Source organism: Dipodomys merriami, unplaced genomic scaffold, assembly GCF_024711535.1.
Source record: "Dipodomys merriami isolate MVZ:Mamm:240054 unplaced genomic scaffold, mDipMer1.0.p SCAF_41, whole genome shotgun sequence".
NCBI classification, from domain to species: Eukaryota; Metazoa; Chordata; class Mammalia; order Rodentia; family Heteromyidae; genus Dipodomys; species Dipodomys merriami.
Window position 1 is genome coordinate 11155020 of NW_027205715.1, and position 18293 is coordinate 11173312.

The window sequence follows — 18293 nt, forward strand, 5'->3', positions numbered from 1 at the left end:
GGGATGAAAGTAGGGAGCGGCACACAAGATGAGTGGCCCCCACCCTACTCCCCTCCCCCTCTTCACCTCCGTATGTACGCTGGCAGAAGAGCTCCTGCATGATAGGGTGGGTGGGCAACTAAGACTCTCCTTCCTCCCACAACCCCGAGCTGAGCCCAGGCGAGATCTTGGCCCAAGAGGCTGTGGCAGGGAGGGGCCGGGCCCAGGAGGGTGGCAGGCAGGAAGCTGCGTGCACTTTCCGCTGCTAGAGGAGCAGGTGGCTGCCGTGAGGCCCTCTGCCAAGCTTCCTGTGTGTGGGGGCCTTGGCTGGCTGCTCCTTCCCGCCCTAGCTCGTTAGGCCATCCGGGCCTGGCCAATTCTATGGCCCAGAACCCCGACGACATATCCAGTGAGCTCCGAGGTAAGCCCAAGCCCATTCTGCCCATTTGACTGTGAGGAGACAGCTCAGGCCCCAAACCTTAGAGGTTGGCTCAGCATCCCGGAGTTCTCATCAAAGCTTTTCTTTGCTCTTCCTGTGACCTAGAACCCCTCACCCCCATCTACTCCTTCCTGGCTAACCTATGGCTCCTGCTACCTCACAGCTTTCCTGGCACAGACAGTAGGCAAGGAATGGCCCTTATGGGCCCAAATTCCCAGCAGCTTGTCCTTCCTCAGGTGAGATCACCAGATTCCTGTGGCCCAAGGAGGTGGAGCTGCTGCTTAAAACCTGGCTACCTCAGCAGGGTGCTGAGCAAAGTCATGTCTTGGTACGGTGGGCAGGAGCAGACCCCAAAGGGCGGGGTGGTGAGGGCCCAGCCCATAGCCTCTTGCTTTGTCCGGAGTATCAGCCTCTGTCTCCCCCAGGCCCTGCTGAGATGGAGGGCCTACCTGCTGCACACTTGCCTCCCACTGAGGGTGAGTCCCAGGGCCTGCTCACCCACCCCATTTCCTCCTCACCTTTTACTCTCCAGCATCTTCCTTAGCAAGGGGCTCCATCTGCAGGGGGTTTCCTTTCCCTTCTGGGCTCCCAGCAGCAGACAGGAGGGGGAATCTGAGTTGGGCTGGCTCTAGACTTCAGGCTGCACAAAAACTGAACTTGTAGGCCAGTGTGATGGTGTAGATCTGTAATTCCACCACTGACGGAGGCAGCCTAGGCTACACAGAGAAGCCATGTCTCAACCACCACAACAAAAGGCCCTGGGTTTCCGTGAGGGTGAGGCTCGGGGGCTTGGTTGCAATCTAGGTGGACTGTACATTCAACTATCTGGAAGTCCAGGCCATGGTGCTTCAGGAGACACCTCCACAGGTGAGACGTGGTACCCCACCTTTACCCATAGGATGGTTTAGTCTTCATCCTCCGACACATGGAGCTCTAGAAGGGACACCAGACCCTACACATGGAGCCAAAGCCCAACAACTCTCCTCTCCCCAGGTTACTTTTGAACTAGAGTCCCTACCTGACCTGGTCTTGGAGTTTCCTGGTGTGGCTGCTGTGGAACAGCTGGCCCAACATGTAGCTGCTGCTATCAAAAAAGCCTTCCCTCACTCGACCCTTGGGTGAGGCCTGGCTACTTCAAGGGGTGGAGGGAAGCGGGAAGCAGGAAGCACTCCAAAGGAGCACTGAAGTTCTAGAAATCCCTTGCCCCTTCTCCTTTATTCCATCCCCAGGAAGCTTTTCCGAAAGCCCACCCCTCCTTCAATGCTGGCTCGGCTGGAGAGAAGCAATTCCTCAGAGCCCACAGCACCCAGCAGTCCCTGCGGTAAGGCCCTTAGAGTTGGGAGGGCTCCCAAGCTAAGCAAAGCTACTTGGATCATGGCCACTATTTAGTCTGATCTCCCAACTTGCATTTTTTGTTTTTCCCTCCATCATATCCCTGGCACCTCCCCAGGTGGCTTCTTGAAGACATATGAGGCTCTGTGTGACTACAATGGCTTCCCTTTCCAAGAGGAGATTCAGTGGGTAAGAGTAGGAACTTTTCTGGGAGACTCTGGAGACATCTGGTTCCCATGTGTGTTGTGCCTCTCTTTATCCTTCATGGCTCCACACTAGCGATGAACACTTTTTTTCCCCACCCAGGATATAGACACCATCTACCATCGTCAGGGCTGCCGCCATTTCTGCCTGGGAGATTTCAGCCACCTTGGCAGCCGGTGCGAGGCCTTCCAGAATTGGGAGGACAGGAGGACTCTTACACTCATGCTTCTGGGCCTTGGCCTCCAAGGAGGGAATGCTGGGTCTAAGATCTGGCCTGAGGCCCTGAGCTGTCCCCCTGCTCTGCCCCTCATCCAGGGATCTGGCTTTGAGTGTGGCTGCCCTGTCCTACAATCGATGGTTCCGGCGCCTTTCCTGTGTGGACATGAAGCTGGTGAGGTAGAGTGCAGGGAGGGCTAAGGGCGTGAGGGCCAAGGTACAACCTGCTGAGAGTCATGGCCTTCTGGTCTCAGAGCCTCGAGGTCTCAGAACAGATTCTGCACATGATGAGTCAGTCGTCCCACCTGGAGGAGTTGGTGCTGGAAACCTGTGGACTGAGAGGGTGAAGAGGGCCTATGAGGGAAGGGTGGGGCTTGGGATTGGGGGCTAGTGATCTGGGGAGCACTTGGGAAAGCCAGGATCAGAGTATCATGCCTGGGGTCTTGGTCCTCAGAGATTTTGTCCGGAGACTGGCTCAGATATTGACAAGACACTCCAACTCTGGGTTGCGGGAGCTTAGCCTGGCTGGAAATCTGCTGGATGACAGAGGTATAATACGGCTGAGCCTGGGGATTGAGAAAGGCAGCTAGCTGGAAGAGACGAGTCTTACAGAGCTTCCCCATCCCCAGGTATGGCTGCACTTAGCAGACATCTAGTATGTCGTCCAGGAGCTTTGAGGAAACTCAACCTAGCACAGACAGGGTTGACTCCACGAGGTGAGCTGGGTGATAATAGGGTAGAGAGGGTAATAATTATAAGGGGTCTGTGGGATTATTGAGACACACCCTCGTCCACCTCCAGGAATGCGGGCTCTGGGCCAGGCACTGGCCACCAATGCTGCCTTTGACTCTACCTTGACCCACCTGGACATTTCTGGGAATCCTGGGGCTCTGGGAGCCTCTGAGGACAGTGGGGTGAGTGGTGGTCTTCAGGATCTGAGACTGGAGTGACCCAAAGCACTAAGATGATTCCTAACTCCTCAAAGCCCTCATCCTCCCACCAGGGTCTCTATAGTTTCCTGAGCCATCCTAATGTTCTGGCGTTCCTGAATCTTGCAGGAACTGACACCGCTTTGGACATGGTAAGAGGTTGGTCAAGAGTGGGGGTGGGGGACTAGCTGGTGGGAGGTTGTTAGCCTAGACAGGGTGGCCTATAGAACAGAAAGGGTGGGGCTGGGGCTGGGAAGGTGGCTCAGTGGTAGAGCACTTGCCTTGCATGCCTGAGGCCCTGGGTTCGATTCCTCAGCACCACGTAAGCAAAAAAAAAGAAAAAAGCCTGAAGTGGTGCTGTGGCTCAAGTGGTAGAATGCTAGCCTTGAGGTGAAGGGCTGAGGGACAGCGCCCAGGCCCAGAGTTCAGGCCCCACGACCGGACCCCCCCCCCCAAAAAAAAAAAGAAAGGGTGGGGCTGGAAAGGTGGTTCAGTGGTAGAGCGCTTGCCTTGCATGACTGAGGCCCTGGGTTCGATTCCTCAGCACCACATAAACAAAAAGAAAAAAGCTGGAAGTGGCTCTGTGGCTCAAGTGGTAGAGTGCTGAAGAGCTGAGGGACAGCACCCAGGCCCAGAGTTCAGGCCCCACGACCGGACACCCCCCCCCAAAAAAAAAAAAAAAAAAAAAGAAGAGAAAGGGCTCTGCAGATGTAACCAGCACCTTCTTCCCACAGCTCTTTGCGGCACTGTCCTGTGGCTGTTGTGCCAGGCTCACCCACCTGGACGCTTCAAGGAACATCTTCTCCCGCATGTAAGGGCGACTGGGACTGTCAGAGCTGGGGAGGCTGCTGAGAAAGGCCTGTGCTTACATCCTTCCTCCTGCTTTCCACCCTAGGAAGTCCCGGGCCCAGCCTGCTGCGCTGAAGCTTTTCCTCAGCCAGGCAGGGATGCTTCGGCATCTGAGCCTGGCAGGCTGCAAGTTGCCTTCTGATGCACTCAGGTGAGTCTCCTTACCCCTGGCCTGGCCATGTACCCACAGGTGTGGCCACCACCTTGAGGTCCTCTGGGACCTCACCCCATTCCTCTCTCACTCACAACCTCCCCTAAGTCCTGGTCCTGACTTTTGTGGTATTTGGTGGCACCATGGGGCCCTCCTTCCCAGCTCCCACCACCTCCCATGACATTCTTCCTCAGGGCCCTGTTAGATGGCCTTGCACTCAACACACACATCTGCAACCTACACTTGGACCTCAGTGCTTGTGAGGTGAGTGCTGTGTTCTAAGTGTGAGTTGGTGTGCCCACACATTGGAAGTAGTGGGGGGGAGGGGAGGGAGCCGGCCTGTTCACTACGTGCCCCTCCCCATCATGACCTGTTTGGCCTTCCTTCACTCCAGCTGCGCTCAGCGGGTGCCCAGGTGATACAAGACTTAGTGTGTGATGCAGGTGCTGTGAGTTCCTTGGATCTGGCGGATAATGGTGAGGCCACCAGGGAGTCCATCCTCCCATTATCCACCCAGTCGCTAATCCCCACCCAGCTACTACAGCCTCTGCTTTGGGCATCGCCCTAGCCACGCCCCACCCCTCAGGTTTCGGCTCAGACATGGTGACTCTGGTGCTGGCCATTGGGAGGAGTCGGTCCCTGAAACATGTGGCACTTGGAAGGAACTTCAACGTCCGGTGCAAGTGAGCCCCCAACTCATCCCTGATCCTCCCAGATAGCACCCTACCCACCCTGGTCCCCTGCCTTCAACAGCAGTCCCTGCCCGCAGGGAGACCTTAGATGACGTTCTGCACCGGATCGTCCAGCTTATGCAGGATGATGACTGTGTAAGTTCACAGGACCTTGTGGGGCCCTGAAGCAATGGACACTTTTGGCTTTTTCTCACTTTTGCTTCCTCCAACCCTGTGACCTGCCCTCCTTGCTAACCTTTGTCTTAACCCCAGCCTCTGCAATCCCTATCTGTGGCTGAGTCACGGCTGAAGCTGGGCGCCAGCGTCCTGCTCCAGGCTCTGGGCACCAATCCGAACTTGACAGCTCTGGATATCAGTGGCAACGCCATGGGGGATGCAGGAGCCAAGATGCTAGCCAAAGCACTGCGAGTCAACACTAGGCTCCGGTGGGCTGGGTCATCAAAGGGATGGGCGGGGTCATCGGGGACCAATAGGAGTGGAAGGCAGAGTTGGAGCAGGCAGTGCAGCTGAACAAATGCATTAGGTCAGCGGATTGGGTGGAATCTGGAGGGGGCTTCTTGGGGACTCAAGGCCCATCTCGCTCAGGTCTGTGATCTGGGACCGGAACCACACATCTGCTGTGGGCCTGCTGGATGTGGCTCAGGCCCTGGAACAGAACCACAGCCTGAAGTCCATGCCTCTGCCACTGATGGACGTGACCCAGGCACAGCGCAGCCGCCCAGAATTGACAGCACGTGCAGTAAATCAAGTGAGGGCCACCTCCTCCCCTGCCCTTCCCTCCATTGTGGCTCTGCCCCCTGCCAGTTCTCAATATCCTTTGCCCCCAGATCCAAGCCTGCCTCTTGAGGAACAACCGCACAGACCCTGTCTCCTCAAATCGTACATCCCACCTTGAACCTTTAGGTCTGGTCTCCGACCGATTAGAACAGGTCAGTGTCACCTCTCCCCAACTTTGAGTACCCAGGGAGACGTGTAGAGGTGAGACTAACATCTTTGAGGTCTCTGCTAGACAATTCCCTGACTTTGGACTGCAGACCACCAACTGCACCTAAAATAGCTCCCCAGATAGCACCAGGGGCTGCTTTACTTTCAAGCTTGTTATCGGGCCCTCCTAATAAAAAGGAAGTGTTTTCAAACTTCCAAATTGGCTGGGCGCCAATGGCTCACACCTGTAATCCTAGCTACTCAGGAGGCTGAGATCTGAGGATCACAGTTCAAAGCCAGCCAGGGAACAAAAGTCTGTGAGACTCTTTATCTCCAATAAACCACTCAGAAAACTGGAAGTAGCGTTTTGGCTCAAGTGGTAGAGTGCTAGCCTTGAGCTGAAGAGCTGAGGGACAGCGCCCAGGCCCAGGGTTCAAGCCCCACGACTGACAAAAACAGAAAACAAAAAAAACATACCTTCCAAATTGTAGCCTCATCTCTGATTTCCCATTCCCAGGGCTCCCCTCCTCTCTCTGCTGTCCTCTTGTGTAGCCAGGAGGTCCCCCCTGACATGACCTCCCTCTACTGTTTTTCTCCAGTGCTGGAGCTTGGAACTCAGGACCTGGGCACTGTCCCTGAGTTTCTTTGGCTCAAGGCTAGTGCTCTACCACTTGAACCACAGTACCACTTCTGACTTTTTGTTTGCTTGCTTGTTTATGTGATACTGAGGAATCGCACCCAGGGCTTCATATGTGCTAGCCAAGCACTCGATCACTAAGCCACATTCCCATCCCTGTTCCCACTTTTCTAAATTTCAGAGCCCAGACAGCTAGATCCACACATGCTGTGGAGGTTTTATTCACTGTACCTCTCCAAGTGAGCATCTCTCCCAAATTCATTTCTCTACTCAGGAACCCAATTTCCCTGATGCCCACAGTCATCAAGTATGTGAGCAAAGATTTAAGTGTTCTTCCAAGTTCCTCCTGGCCTCATTGCGGTCCTTGCAGTCCTCCTTGCTCTCTCCCCTGGACTGTTTCTCAAGCATTCACTACTCACCCCAACCAACCTCTGCTTCCTAGGTTCCATCTCTATGGATCCTAGCTTCCCCCCCCCCCCCCGAGGCCCTCCCCCACATCCACTATTTGAACAGTAAACAGCTTTTACTATTTTTTGTTTATTAGAGATTGAACTCAGGACCTCTACCATTCAATCCATTCCCCTAGCCCTTTTAGGTTTTTGTTGTTTTTCAGATTATCTTATGTTTTTATCTGGGGCTACCTAGCCTCAAACCTCTATCCTTTTCCCATGTACCTAGAATGGAGGCATGTACCACCAATCTTGGCTTCTTTGTTGAGATGGAGGGGTCTCCCTGAACTTTTTACTTTTTACTTGAATCTCAATCCTCTTCCCTCTGAGCTGGGATTACAAGTATGAGCCTCCATGCATTGTCAGAATGTCTTTTCTGTGTGTGTGTGTGTGTGTGTGTGTGTGTGTGTGTGTGTGTGTGTGTGTGTGTGTGTGTGTGTGTGTGTGTGTGTGTGTGTGTGTGTGTGTGCCGGTGGCTCACACCTGTAATCCTAGCTACTCAGGAGGCTAAGATCTGAGGATCACGGTTCAAAGCCAGACCTGGCAGGCCTGGTTTCTAATTAAAATTTCTACAAGTTTCACTATTCTTGAAGTTCTTGAACCACACTCAACTTCATTCACCTCTGCCATTGCCTCTCTCTCTCCCCACTGGTGCCAGTCCTTAACATTGCTTGTTTTACTTTCTAGTTATGCTTTTTTTTTTTTTTTTTTTGGTCCGTGTGGAGCCTGAACTCTGGGCCTGGGCGCTGTCCCTCAGCTCTTCAGTTGTAGACTAGCGCTCTATCACTTGAGCCTCAGCCCCACTTCCGGCTTTTTCTGTTTATGTAGTGCTGAGGAATCGAACCAAGGGCCTCATGCATGCAAGGCAAGAATTCTACCACTGAGCCACCTTCCCAGCCCCTCTAGTTATGCTTTTGTTCACATATATTAACGTAAAAGGGTTTCACCATGGTAATTCCCATGAGCATATGTTATCATTTAGTCAAATTAATCTTATCTATTGCTCTCTCTTTCCTGATTCCCCTATCTTCATATTGTTCTACAGCTTCAATGACTTTCCTTTATTGTCTCTTCATATATAGATTTATTTTTCAATATTATTTGTCTTCCATCATTGTCTTTTCCTCTTCCTCTTTCTCATCCTCCCAGTCTCACAACTACAACTACATTCGTGTTCACTATCTGTAGGTGTGTGTTCTTGTGTATTTATGTATGTATGTATGTATATATATATGTGTGTGTATATATATATATATATATATATATATATATATATATATATAAAATACATAGACATATTCTTTTCTTCCTGGTCTGGGTACTTAGGAAGTATCAAGTCCCTAAAATGACCAAAAGGAAGAGGTACTGTTCTCCCTTCTTGAACAAACAGGGTTCCTAAACAGCTGGCCTGACTGTGGGGCTTCAGGACTTTACCCATCCTGTCAGAGACCCTGGGAAGAGACAGGCAGAATCACGGAGAGTGGGAGAGAACTGGGACTGATCCCTGATGTCCTCCTCAGGAAGTGAATGAATTGTGTCAGTCGGTTCAGGAGCATGTGGAGCTGCTGGGCTGTGGGGCTGGGCCCCAGGGTGAAGCTGCCGTGCACCAAGCTGAGGATGCCATTCAGAATGCCAACTTCTCTCTCAGCGTGAGCACTCCCTCTCCCACTGGGAGGACCTCTCCCCTCTTAGTCACCTGTGAACTTGCAACCCTCTCTTCCTTGGCCCTCAGATTCTTCCAATTTTATATGAGGCTGGGAGTTCCCCAAGCCATCACTGGCAGCTCCAGCAAAAGCTGGACAGCCTCCTGGAACAGGTGGGTGAGATCTGCTGTCAGGACATCCAGGTAAGATGATGCTTATATCCCCAACTCCACCTCCATATGTAGACTTGACCCCCATCATATAGAAGTCTGTGATACTCTCTGTAGGGGCTTCTAGTCTCAAGCTAAAGTGCCGTGGCCCTAGCCACATGCTCACCATACTGTAATCTGTGTCCAGAACTTCACTCAGGCCACACTGGACACAACCAAGAGCCTCTGCTCACGGATGCTACAGGAACCCGGCTGGAGAGAGCAGCTAGAAAAGGTCCTGGTGGTCTCAAGTGGCCTCCCAGAACTGCTTCCAGAGCAACTTCTACAAGATGCCTTCACCAGGCTCAAGTAGGCTGGGTGGGGCTGGGCTGGACAAGGCTAGGCAGAGCCATTACACTAACATTGCCTCTACTGCCCTCAGGGACATGAGGCTGTCCATCACAGGGACCCTGGCAGAGAGCATTGTGGCTCAGGCTCTGATGGGTCTGAGTGCAGCCCGGGATCAACTGGTGAGGAGGGGGAACTAGCTATGCGCACGTGCGCGCACACACACACACAAACACACACACACACACACACACACACACACATACACACACACTGATCTGGCCATCTGCTTTGCATGGACCCTTCAATATCTTCTGGCGTCAGGTAGCCCAGGGGTACATCTTTGCGTGGCCTTATATTGCAGGTGGAAAGTCTGGCTAAGCAAGCACCAGTAACGATGCCCCCTACCCGGCCGGCGGTGAGTGGAGAGCTTAGCCCCTTTGGGCCTGGGGAATTGGAAGGTCTTTTTTTCCTGGAGAAGAAGGAAGAGGAAGAAAGGAAGGTATAAGTGGTCCCACAATTCCAAGTCTAAAACTTCACATCTTCTCTCTTGCTTTGGGGAATGGGAAATGAGAAATAGTTCCTCAGAGCCGGGCGCTGGTGGCTCATCCCTGGTATCCTAGCTACTCAGGAGACTGAGATCTGAGAATCAAGGTTCAAAGCCAGTCCAGGCAGGAAAGTCTATGAGACTTTTATTTCTAATTAATTACCAGAAAACCATGGTGCCGTGGCTCAAAGTGGCAGAGCACTCTCCTTGAGAGAAAAAAGCTCAGGGATAGCGCCCAGGCCGAGTTCAAGCCCTATGACTACCACCACCAACAACCAAAAAAAAGAAAAAAAGAAGACGAAGCAGTTCACCTCTGCCCAACCTAACTGAGGTCGTTCCTTTCCCACCAGGATGACAGTCCCTCTGGGAAATGGCCCGAGGCCAGCCACTGTCTTCACCTAGTCCCTTTCCTCCACAGTAAGTCGGGGCCCCTGGGAAGTTTACCTAAATGGGCAGAAGCTCCTCTGGACCTGGGCACGGTTAGACACTCATTTGGCCTGTCCCGGGTACTCCCTAAACTCCTGCGTGGGCCAGGCCGGGCAAGACCCGATGCAACTGGCAAAGCTGGGGTCTGCTGCGGCCAGCATCCGGTGGTACCTGAGTAGATCAAGGCCAGGACACTTCTCCCCGGCCTCCCCCTCCTCTTTTCCCAGCCCCGGGACGCGCATGCTTGGCGCCGCGCGCACTCGCGGCCGCGCTCAGCACCACGGACAGCGGCAGCGGGGGAGGGGCGGGCGGCGTCGCCGGGCCCCTCCCCGCGCCCTGGGCGGGTCCCCCGCCGCCCTAGCGCCTCCGCTTCCACCTCCCCGGGCTCGGCGCTTCCTGCTCTTCTCGTGCCCCCGCCTCAGGTGCTGCTGAAGAAGCGGAGCGGGGCCCCGAGCTGGCGGCTCCCGGGGAAGATGCGGAGCCGCAGGCGGGGCCGTCCGCGCGCGGCTCTCCGAGCCCCGCCGCCCCCGGACCTCCGGCCGGCCCGCTGCCTCGCATGGACCTGCCACCGTCCGGACAGCCCCTGCGCCATCCGACCCGTGCCCGGCCGCGGCCACGCCGCCAGCACCACCACCGCCCGCCGCCGGGGGGCCCCCAGGTGAGCGCCCTCCCCCCACGCCGGGACTCCTGGACTTGGGGTCGTGGGTGACCCGGTCGCTCCTCAGGAATGATGGCGGGCAGAGAGGCGAATTGTGGGGCCCCAAGGCCACTTGGTGGCATGGCCACGGTAGTGTCCTGGCTTTTCCCTGGCCACCCGCACCTTAGGCCATGCCCATGCGGGGCCTTCGAGATGTGCCTGCGTGTAAGACTCCGCCTCGGAGTGGCCCACCACCCCGGTGGATGTGGGAGAGAGGTGCTGTCCCCCCTCCCCCTGGGTTACTGGAAGATGCCAGGCCTCTGGAGCAATCCTGAGTCTGCTGCATGTCTGGCGGGTGGAGGTGTGGGGAACTGGGGGGAGGGGGTTGGTGCTGGTAGGGGCAGTGGGCACTGGCATGAAGCGAGGAGGAGCCTGCCAAGGCCCCCCGAGGATCTGACGCAGCAGCCGGCGCCACTAAGCCGGCAGCAGGCCTGCCGGGTGGGGTGGGGGTGGGGGTGAGGGTACTGCAGGAACTGTTGGGAGCGGATGGGGTGGCAAGTGGGAATGTGTGATCCAGGGGTCACACATCCGGGAGTGCTAGCTTGGCAGTGGCCAGGTGGTTCAGGACATGGGATATTCTGTGAGACAAGAATGGGTGTAGGCTGGGCGTGTGTACCAAGGTGGGCAGCTGGAGGGAATGTGTAAAAGCCAGAACCTCTGCCCCACACTGGACAGCGGGAGGACGGGTCCAAGCTTCAGGATGAAGCATAAACAGGCTCGACTGCTGGTAACAGCAGCCACCACAGCTGCCTCCAGCCCTGACCTCTCGTGGTCTTCTAGGTGCCCCCAGCCCTGCCTCAAGAAGGGAATGGGCTCAGTGCCCGTGTGGATGAAGGTGTGGAGGAATTCTTCTCCAAAAGGCTGATCCAGCAGGATTCCCTGTGAGTGAGGGGCAGTTACCAGAGGGCAGGGGAGGGAGGGATGCCAGTGGACTGCCCTACTCACTGATGATCATCCCCACAGCTGGGCCCCTGAGGAAGACCCAGCCACTGAAGGGGGTGCCACTCCTGTTCCCCGAACACTTCGCAAGAAGCTGGGCACCCTTTTTGCCTTTAAGAAGCCTCGTTCAACAAGGGGTCCACGGCCTGATCTAGAGACCAGCCCTGGGGCAGCTGCTCGTGCCAGAAAAACCACACTCGGGGACTTGCTGCGGCCACCACCCCGTCCTGGCCGTGGTGATGAGTCTGGAGGAGCTGAGGGGGGCACCAGCAGTCCTGACCCCGCCCGCAGGAGCCGGCCACGCTACACACGAGAAAGCAAGGCCTACTCCATGATTCTACTGCCTGCTGAAGAGGAAGCAGCAACACTGGGTGCCAGACCTGACAGGGTGAGGCCTGGCACTAGAGTGTGGGCTTTTCTGCATCAGAAGGCAGTGGGCTTTCTCCTGATTTAAGCATCTCTGTCCCCAGCGGCGGCCCCTTGAGCGAGGAGACACAGAACTGGCCCCATCCTTTGAACAGCGGGTACAAGTGATGCTGCAGAGGATCGGTGTAAGCCGGGGCAGCGGGGGCACTGAAGGCAAGAGGAAGCAAGTGAGTTGGGGAGTAAGTGTGAAGCGAGGGGGCAGGTGGCATGTGGGTGACATCTGTGACCAGGATGGAGGAGACTCATGACATAGATGTAATTGTCAGTTCCACTCTTCTCTGAAAAACAGTGATTGAACTTTCTTCCCTTTCAGCTTCTGCCCTGGTCTAGGTCACTGGTACTTCTTACTAGAAGGGTGCTTCTCTGGGAAAGAACTTTCTCTGCATATGTAACAGAAATCTCACCTTGTCATCTGTATTTGAAACAGCAAGTCCTCCAGGAGCTTCCTTTGGAGACTGTCTAGGCTCCTAACCCTGCTCCAAGGTCCTAATTGGCTTTGGTTCCAGTCACCTTGGACCTTACTGCTCTTCTTTCATGGGGCCCTGCCTGCAGTATTATGGGTTATACCAGGTTCCTGCTCAGCCATTCCTGCAATGCTTCCTGAGCCTTCCTTGACTCTCTTCTATAACTGCCCTGTTAAGGTCACTATTAAGACTGTACACAGCCCTAGCTGGCGGTGCTGGTGCCTCATGTATGTAATCCTGGCTACTCAGGAAGCTGAGATTGGAGGATCATGGTTTGAAGCTAGTCTACACAGATGAATCCCCAAGACTCGAATCTCCAAGTAGCTAGCAAAAAGCCAGAAGTGGAGATGTGCCTCAAGTGGTAGAAATGTCAGCCTTGGGCAAAAAAGCTAATCAAAAAAGCACAAGCCCAGTGCTAGTACAAAACCAGTAGAGCCTTATGTACCATCCACTTAATTGCTTTTCATGTCTGGGTGCTGATAGCTCACTCCTGTAATCCTAGATATTCAGGAGGCTGAGATCTGAGGATCGAATGCAGTTTGAAGCCAGCCCAGGCACGGAAATCACGAGACTATTATCTCCAATTAAACACCAGAAAGGGGCTAGGAAGTTGGCTCAGTGGTAGAGTGCTTGCCTAGCGTGCATGAGGCCCTGAATTCAATTCCTCAGCACCACATAAACAGAAAAAGCCAGAAGTGGTGCTGTGGCTCAAGTGGTAGGGCGCTAGCCTTGAGCTGAAGAGCTTAGAGACAGTGCCAAGGCCAGAGTTCAGACTCCACTACTGAACCATAAAAAAAAAAAAAGGAGACTCAACCAGGTGCTGGTGACTCGCCTGTAATCCTCGCTACTCAGGAGGCTGAGATCTGAGGATCATGGTTCAAAAGCCAGTCTGGTCAGGAAAGTTTGTGAGACTTTTTTTTTTTTTTTTAATTGTATTTTATTTTATTTGAGAACATACTGTACAGGGGGGCTACAATTACATGGGCAGGATAATGCATACATTTCTTACCAAGCATTGCAGCCTCCTCCTTTGTTTACCCTTCACTTCCCTTCCCCGCCTCCCCCCTCCCCCCACCCAATTTTACCCCCCTCCCCCCACCCAATTCTACCCCCCTCCCCCCCCCACACCGACAAAAAGTTTGTGAGACTCTTATCTCTAATTAACCACCAGAAAACCAGAACTGGATCCATGGCTCAAGTGGTAGAGCATTCCCTTAAGCTGAAGAGCTGAGTGACAGCGCCCAGACCCAGAGTTCAAAGCCCACAACCAGCCAAAAAAAAAAAAGGCAAAAAAATGGAGACTCAAACCAATGGCTGGGCAAGGTGGTGCACATGTTATCCTAGCTATAAGAAAAGCAGTGACTGGGCACAGTGGCATGCACCTGCCATTCCCATCGACAGAAAAGCACAAGTAGACCAGGCTGTCCACTACGTAAAGCAAGACCCTGACTAGGCATTGGAGGCATGGCTCAAGTGGAAGAATGCCTGCCTAGCAACAGAGAGGTCCTGAGTCCAAACCCCAGTATCACCAAAGGACCAAAGAAAAGGACAAGACTAGAATGAAGGGAGCAGGACCTGGGTTTGACTGCCTTTTTTCTTACAGAGCAAAGATGGTGAAATCAAGAAAGCTGGCTCAGATGGTAAGTGGGACCATGGGTAAGAGTCCATTTACGGGGAGCTAGTGTCCTTAGAGGTAGTCTCCAAGGCACGTGTTCTCCTGGGGGAGGTCAGGTTTTTCTTGCCCTCATCCCTAAGGTCTGGTGCCTGAGCCCCCAGCCCCCCTTGCAGGTGACATTATGGACAGTTCCACGGAGACTCCTCCCATCTCAATCAAGTCTCGCACTCACTCTGTGTCTGCTGGTGAGTGAGAGCCACTGCGTGTGTTGGGGAGTTGCAGGGATGGGCCAGGAAGGGGTCAAACCATTGCTCAGACCCATGTCTAGGCTGGGCTCAGATTGTGACCGACACCTTCCTTCCCGCAGACTCCTCATGCAGACCTGGCCCAGGGGGCCATGGGCCTGAGTCTACCACCTGGAAGACCCTGGGGCAGCAACTGAATGCAGAGCTCAGAGGCCGAGGTTGGGGCCAACAGGATGGTCCAGGTCCCCCTTCTCCTTGTCCTAGCCCAAGCCCCCGAAGAGGCAGCCCCTCTCCAGACATCCTGGGCCTCCCAGAGGACCCTTGCTTGGGCTCCAGGAATGAAGGTAGGCAGGCACCCCTCTCTCCTATCCCAATCATGGGCTGAGGACTGGAAAAGTGTCCCTGCTGGGAACTCGGCTCCTCTGGGGACCCTGAAGGTGGGAGGCAAGGGCTGGGGGGAAGCAGCTGTTGGGCTCAGACCCTGATACCCTGGCCTCCCCTAGATGGCCAGTTGAGGCCACGGCCTCTCTCAGCAGGGCGACGAGCAGTGTCTGTGCATGAGGACCAGCTCCAGGCCCCTGCTGGTGAGGGAGATACCTCCACGTGTGCTTGAGTGCAGAAAATGGGGGAGGGTGGGCTCTGGGGCTTCCTACCTGGTGCTTCCTGGTGGAGGGGGCCACAGTGACGTGAAGACTAGGGAAATCAGGATGTAAGAGTTTGGCAAGCTCTCCTTACTAGCTCTAACTCTACCTCATGAAACGCAACCTTTGCCAGGGGTGGGAGGACAGAGTATGGGAAAGCATGTGCACGCTTTTACATGGCTTGAAGGTGGGGGAAAAGGCTGGGTCCAGACAGTCAGCAACCATCTTTGTGTCCCTCAGAACGGCCCCTGCGGCTGCAGCGCTCCCCAGTCCTCAAGCGCAGGCCGAAACTTGAGGCACCCCCATCCCCAAGCCTAGGTAAGAAGGGGCCAGGGCCAGCTGGGAGGGTAACAGGACTGCTCAGCACAGCCCTGACCCTTCCTTTCTCCCTTCACAGGATCTGGTCTTGGAACCGAGCCTCTGCTCCCACAGCCCACCGAGCCCTCAAGCCCTGAGCGGAGCCCACCCTCCCCAGCCACAGACCAAAGAGGCGGCGGCCCCAATCCCTGATCTTCTCCTGCCGCATGAGATTATTTTATTAAAAAATTTGAAGGAAACAGAGCGTAGGGAGCACTGTTTGTCCACACCTCAGCATACACCTGTGTGGCTACATCACCTCATGTACTCGTAGTACTCACACCTGAGTTAGCTCGGTCTCTGGCTGTGGTTCCATCAAGTACTGCAAAGCCCAGGCCACAAGCTGAGGAGGGAGCCTGGGAAGAAACCATGTCTGTGAATTAAGGTTGCCCCAGGCTGATGATCAACAAAATAAGCAGCCCTCGATACACACCTGGCAGCTTGGACTTGGGCACGGAGGGAGGCACAGGGTGGCTCATACTTATATTGGAAAGCAGAGCCATCACGATGTCTCTTTGGGGGCTCCTAGAATGGGGGTGGTATTTGGAGGAGCCAATAAGGACCCCTAATCCCATCCAAGCCTATGTTCCACCCTCCCACCCCTCGCCCCATCTCTAGCCAAAGCCCTACCCTTTCTCCCTTCCAATTGCAGAGTAAATGCTCACCCAGACAGAGCAGGGCTCCTGGATGCCTTTGGCTGGGGTCATTGGAAGACGCTGCCCATTTTTGGGGGACAACTCTACTTCTTTGAACTCCAGCTTCTGGGCTCTGGTAACAGAGGCCCGGTGTTGACTGGAGGCATGGCCAATGGGTGAGAATGTGGGAGTACAAGAAGTGGATACACAACTGGGGTGTGGGGGGCTGTGGGTTAAGATTTTAGAGGGTGAGCAGTTGGCTGGTGGGGATGAGGAGCTGTCTTCCTGCTCTAGTTCTGGAGTAACCAAGGACAGGGCAGGCAAAAGGCTGATGCTGGCACCACTTTCCTCCAGTGGCATGTGGCTGGGTGAGGTAGGGGTTCCTAGAGAAAAGAGAACTCACTGTGGGCACAGCCCTCTCAGCCCAGACCAGCTGAGTGGCCTGTGAGCTCATATGAGTTGGTAGGGTCTATGTTCACTCCCACACCATTCCATAGCATACTGTGTAGCCCAGGAACCTGACTGACAGTACTCACAGTCTGAGCACCAGTTTCTCATCCACAGGGTGAGGATGGACAGGAGATTAAGATCATAAACAATTCCTACAGAGCTGGTTATAGGACAGGAGATTAGGAGCATAAACAATTTCTACAGAGCTCAGGGACCAGTGACTCTAGAGAGGCTCAACAGTGGGGGCGTTGGACTCCAAAGACCCCCTTCTGACCCCTCCACTTTTCCTTACCTTGTTGTGCCCTTTTTCTTACCTTGTTGTGCCCTCCGGCTTGAATCCAGAGATCTCAGAATTTGTTGGTCATTGTCAGAAATGTGCAGCAATAAACCAGAGACAGTGTACATGTCTTCTACCTGTAGGACATGAACTCTCAACTTGGCCCTCATCTAACTCCTCACCCTGACACCTGCCAAAGAAAACCCCAGACTGACCATTGCATTGCAGTAGGAGGCAGCCCACTGGGTGAGAGGGGGCGCTGTGCAAGGGCCTTTCAACATCAGGCAGCTCTCAGCCAGGCGTACTAGCGCCCCCCGGTGCTCCTGTTCCTCTTGAACTTCATCCAGAAGCTGAGACAGTGTTAGGCCTGGGAATGGGACCAGGCAGCGGACTGAAGCCCAAAGAGAAGGAAGTGTGGGAAGTGTTCACTGGGACGCACGCACAGGATGGTAGGAGAGGTGAGACTAAAAAACTGAGGAACACTGGGCAACCCTGACCAGTACCTGCACTGGAAGAAGTGGACTCTGAAAGGTGATCCCTATAAAAACAGAGTAGACAAGTCTCAGGCGCAATTCTGAGGCCTGTCTACCCAGATTTGGCACTCCGACTGAACCACACTCAGAGCCCAACCCCAGACTCACTCAAGGCAGTCATAGAGCTTTTTCTGTACATCTGAGTCCTGGTTGCTGTGGAGAAGAGGAGGTAGGAAGTCAGTGTTATTAAGGATCCAAGCCCTCTCACCCAAAGGTCTATGCTACAGCCAGCCAGGACTGGGTGGGGGATAGAGTGGGGGATAGAACCCATACTTCAAACGTGGCAACCCTGAGCGCTGCTACTGAGCTTCACAGACCTGCCTTTGGGGACATCACTTACCAATCTGTCACCTGTACACGGGGTTGATCTGTGGGCAGCATGGTGAAGCGGTCCAGCTGGAGGTAAAACTCTGAAGGCTGGAGGAGTTGAGGAGGGAGAGAGACTTACAGTTTGTCACGAAAAACCCGGACACAGAAACTCGCCCTAGCCAGTTTCACCACTCACCACGTCGCCCTCAGCGACCTGGATGCGGACCTCACAGGCCTTCAACAGCAGCAACTGGCCCTCTTTGCCGCAGAATCCGAACTCCTTTTCCTCCCTACGGCGGAGAACACGACCCTCATAGCTTGGCCCTACTGAACACAAGCCCCACCTGCGGGGAGCACAAGTCTCCTCCCTAACTCTCCGGGGCCCGCCCACCTTTCTGTTGAGTTCGGCGGCGCCTCTCTTACCAGTCTGAGGCGTCCAGGGCCTCGCTCGTCACCAGACATCTGACGCTGTAGACGCCGTCAGATACAAGCAGCATGGCTCCGGTGTCAGGGGAGTCGGGGGCATTGGATGGGCCCGGCGTCTCTGAGTCCCAAAGTACCTGAAGGCGGTGACTGGCGTCAGTCTACTACACTTGCCCAGTCCCGTCTCAGGGCCCCGAGTGGAGACTCACCTTGAGCAGCTGCCCGGGTCGTGGGCTTGAGAGTGTTTCTGAGCCCAGGATCAGCTCTCGAATCCAGGGCCGCAGGACCGGCCTCCCATAGTTGGCCATTCCCGCGGCTAGGCGGGACGTACGAGCAGGGTTTCCCGCGGACGCCGCGGCTCCGCCTCC

The 18293-nt window shown here is 54.8% G+C and overlaps 2 protein-coding genes across 10 annotated transcripts; one reads left to right on the forward strand and one right to left on the reverse strand.

Annotated features, from left to right (window-relative positions):
• Window positions 1–296: 296 nt before the first annotated feature.
• Window positions 297–15451, forward strand: LOC138807005 (capping protein, Arp2/3 and myosin-I linker protein 2-like). 8 transcript variants are annotated; one of them, XM_069992557.1, is made up of 39 exons: window positions 297–400; window positions 655–746; window positions 844–894; window positions 1223–1285; window positions 1412–1536; window positions 1648–1739; window positions 1869–1939; window positions 2057–2130; window positions 2270–2345; window positions 2425–2513; window positions 2625–2719; window positions 2800–2886; window positions 2972–3084; window positions 3156–3251; window positions 3834–3910; window positions 3995–4099; window positions 4294–4363; window positions 4494–4575; window positions 4686–4782; window positions 4869–4926; window positions 5044–5216; window positions 5377–5539; window positions 5619–5720; window positions 8322–8450; window positions 8534–8647; window positions 8802–8962; window positions 9036–9123; window positions 9306–9443; window positions 9839–9905; window positions 10337–10572; window positions 11392–11492; window positions 11575–11938; window positions 12021–12155; window positions 14044–14080; window positions 14229–14300; window positions 14423–14644; window positions 14804–14884; window positions 15182–15259; window positions 15339–15451. In XM_069992557.1, exons 1-39 carry the CDS (start codon window positions 361–363, stop codon window positions 15449–15451), a joined length of 4227 nt encoding a protein of 1408 aa, XP_069848658.1. In that variant the 5' UTR covers window positions 297–360. The 8 variants fall into 8 exon arrangements, with proteins under 8 accessions (XP_069848658.1, XP_069848659.1, XP_069848664.1 ...); XM_069992558.1 differs by having other exon boundaries at window positions 12021–12143; XM_069992563.1 differs by having other exon boundaries at window positions 9306–9359.
• A 2-nt stretch (window positions 15452–15453) lies between these two features.
• LOC138807007 (adrenocortical dysplasia protein homolog) lies at window positions 15454–18289 on the reverse strand. 2 transcript variants are annotated; one of them, XM_069992566.1, is made up of 11 exons: window positions 18135–18289; window positions 17926–18062; window positions 17699–17792; window positions 17534–17610; window positions 17302–17346; window positions 17164–17198; window positions 16876–17027; window positions 16698–16797; window positions 15964–16316; window positions 15732–15823; window positions 15454–15654 (listed from the first exon to the last, which is right to left on the reverse strand). In XM_069992566.1, the coding sequence occupies exons 1-11, from the start codon at window positions 18231–18233 to the stop codon at window positions 15576–15578; spliced, it is 1263 nt and encodes a 420-aa protein (XP_069848667.1). In that variant the 5' UTR covers window positions 18234–18289; the 3' UTR covers window positions 15454–15575. The 2 variants fall into 2 exon arrangements, with proteins under 2 accessions (XP_069848667.1, XP_069848666.1); XM_069992565.1 differs by having other exon boundaries at window positions 16876–17051.
• Between the last annotated feature and the right edge of the window lie 4 nt (window positions 18290–18293).

Bases quoted from the DNA above. Each gene is read 5' to 3' on its own strand.
- LOC138807005 (XM_069992557.1), top strand. From the start codon at position 361: ATGGCCCAGAACCCCGACGACATATCCAGTGAGCTCCGAG. The intron at 401-654 runs GTAAGCCCAAGC...GTCCTTCCTCAG, and splicing joins CATATCCAGTGAGCTCCGAG to GTGAGATCACCAGATTCCTG. The intron at 9,906-10,336 runs GTAAGTCGGGGC...CCCCCGCCTCAG, and splicing joins CCTAGTCCCTTTCCTCCACA to GTGCTGCTGAAGAAGCGGAG.
- LOC138807007 (XM_069992565.1), bottom strand. From the start codon at position 18,233: ATGGCCAACTATGGGAGGCCGGTCCTGCGGCCCTGGATTCGAGAGCTG. The intron at 17,793-17,925 runs GTAAGAGAGGCG...TCTCCGCCGTAG, and splicing joins GCCCTGGACGCCTCAGACTG to GGAGGAAAAGGAGTTCGGAT. The intron at 16,798-16,875 runs GTCAGTCTGGGG...CATGTCCTACAG, and splicing joins CCTCCTACTGCAATGCAATG to GTAGAAGACATGTACACTGT.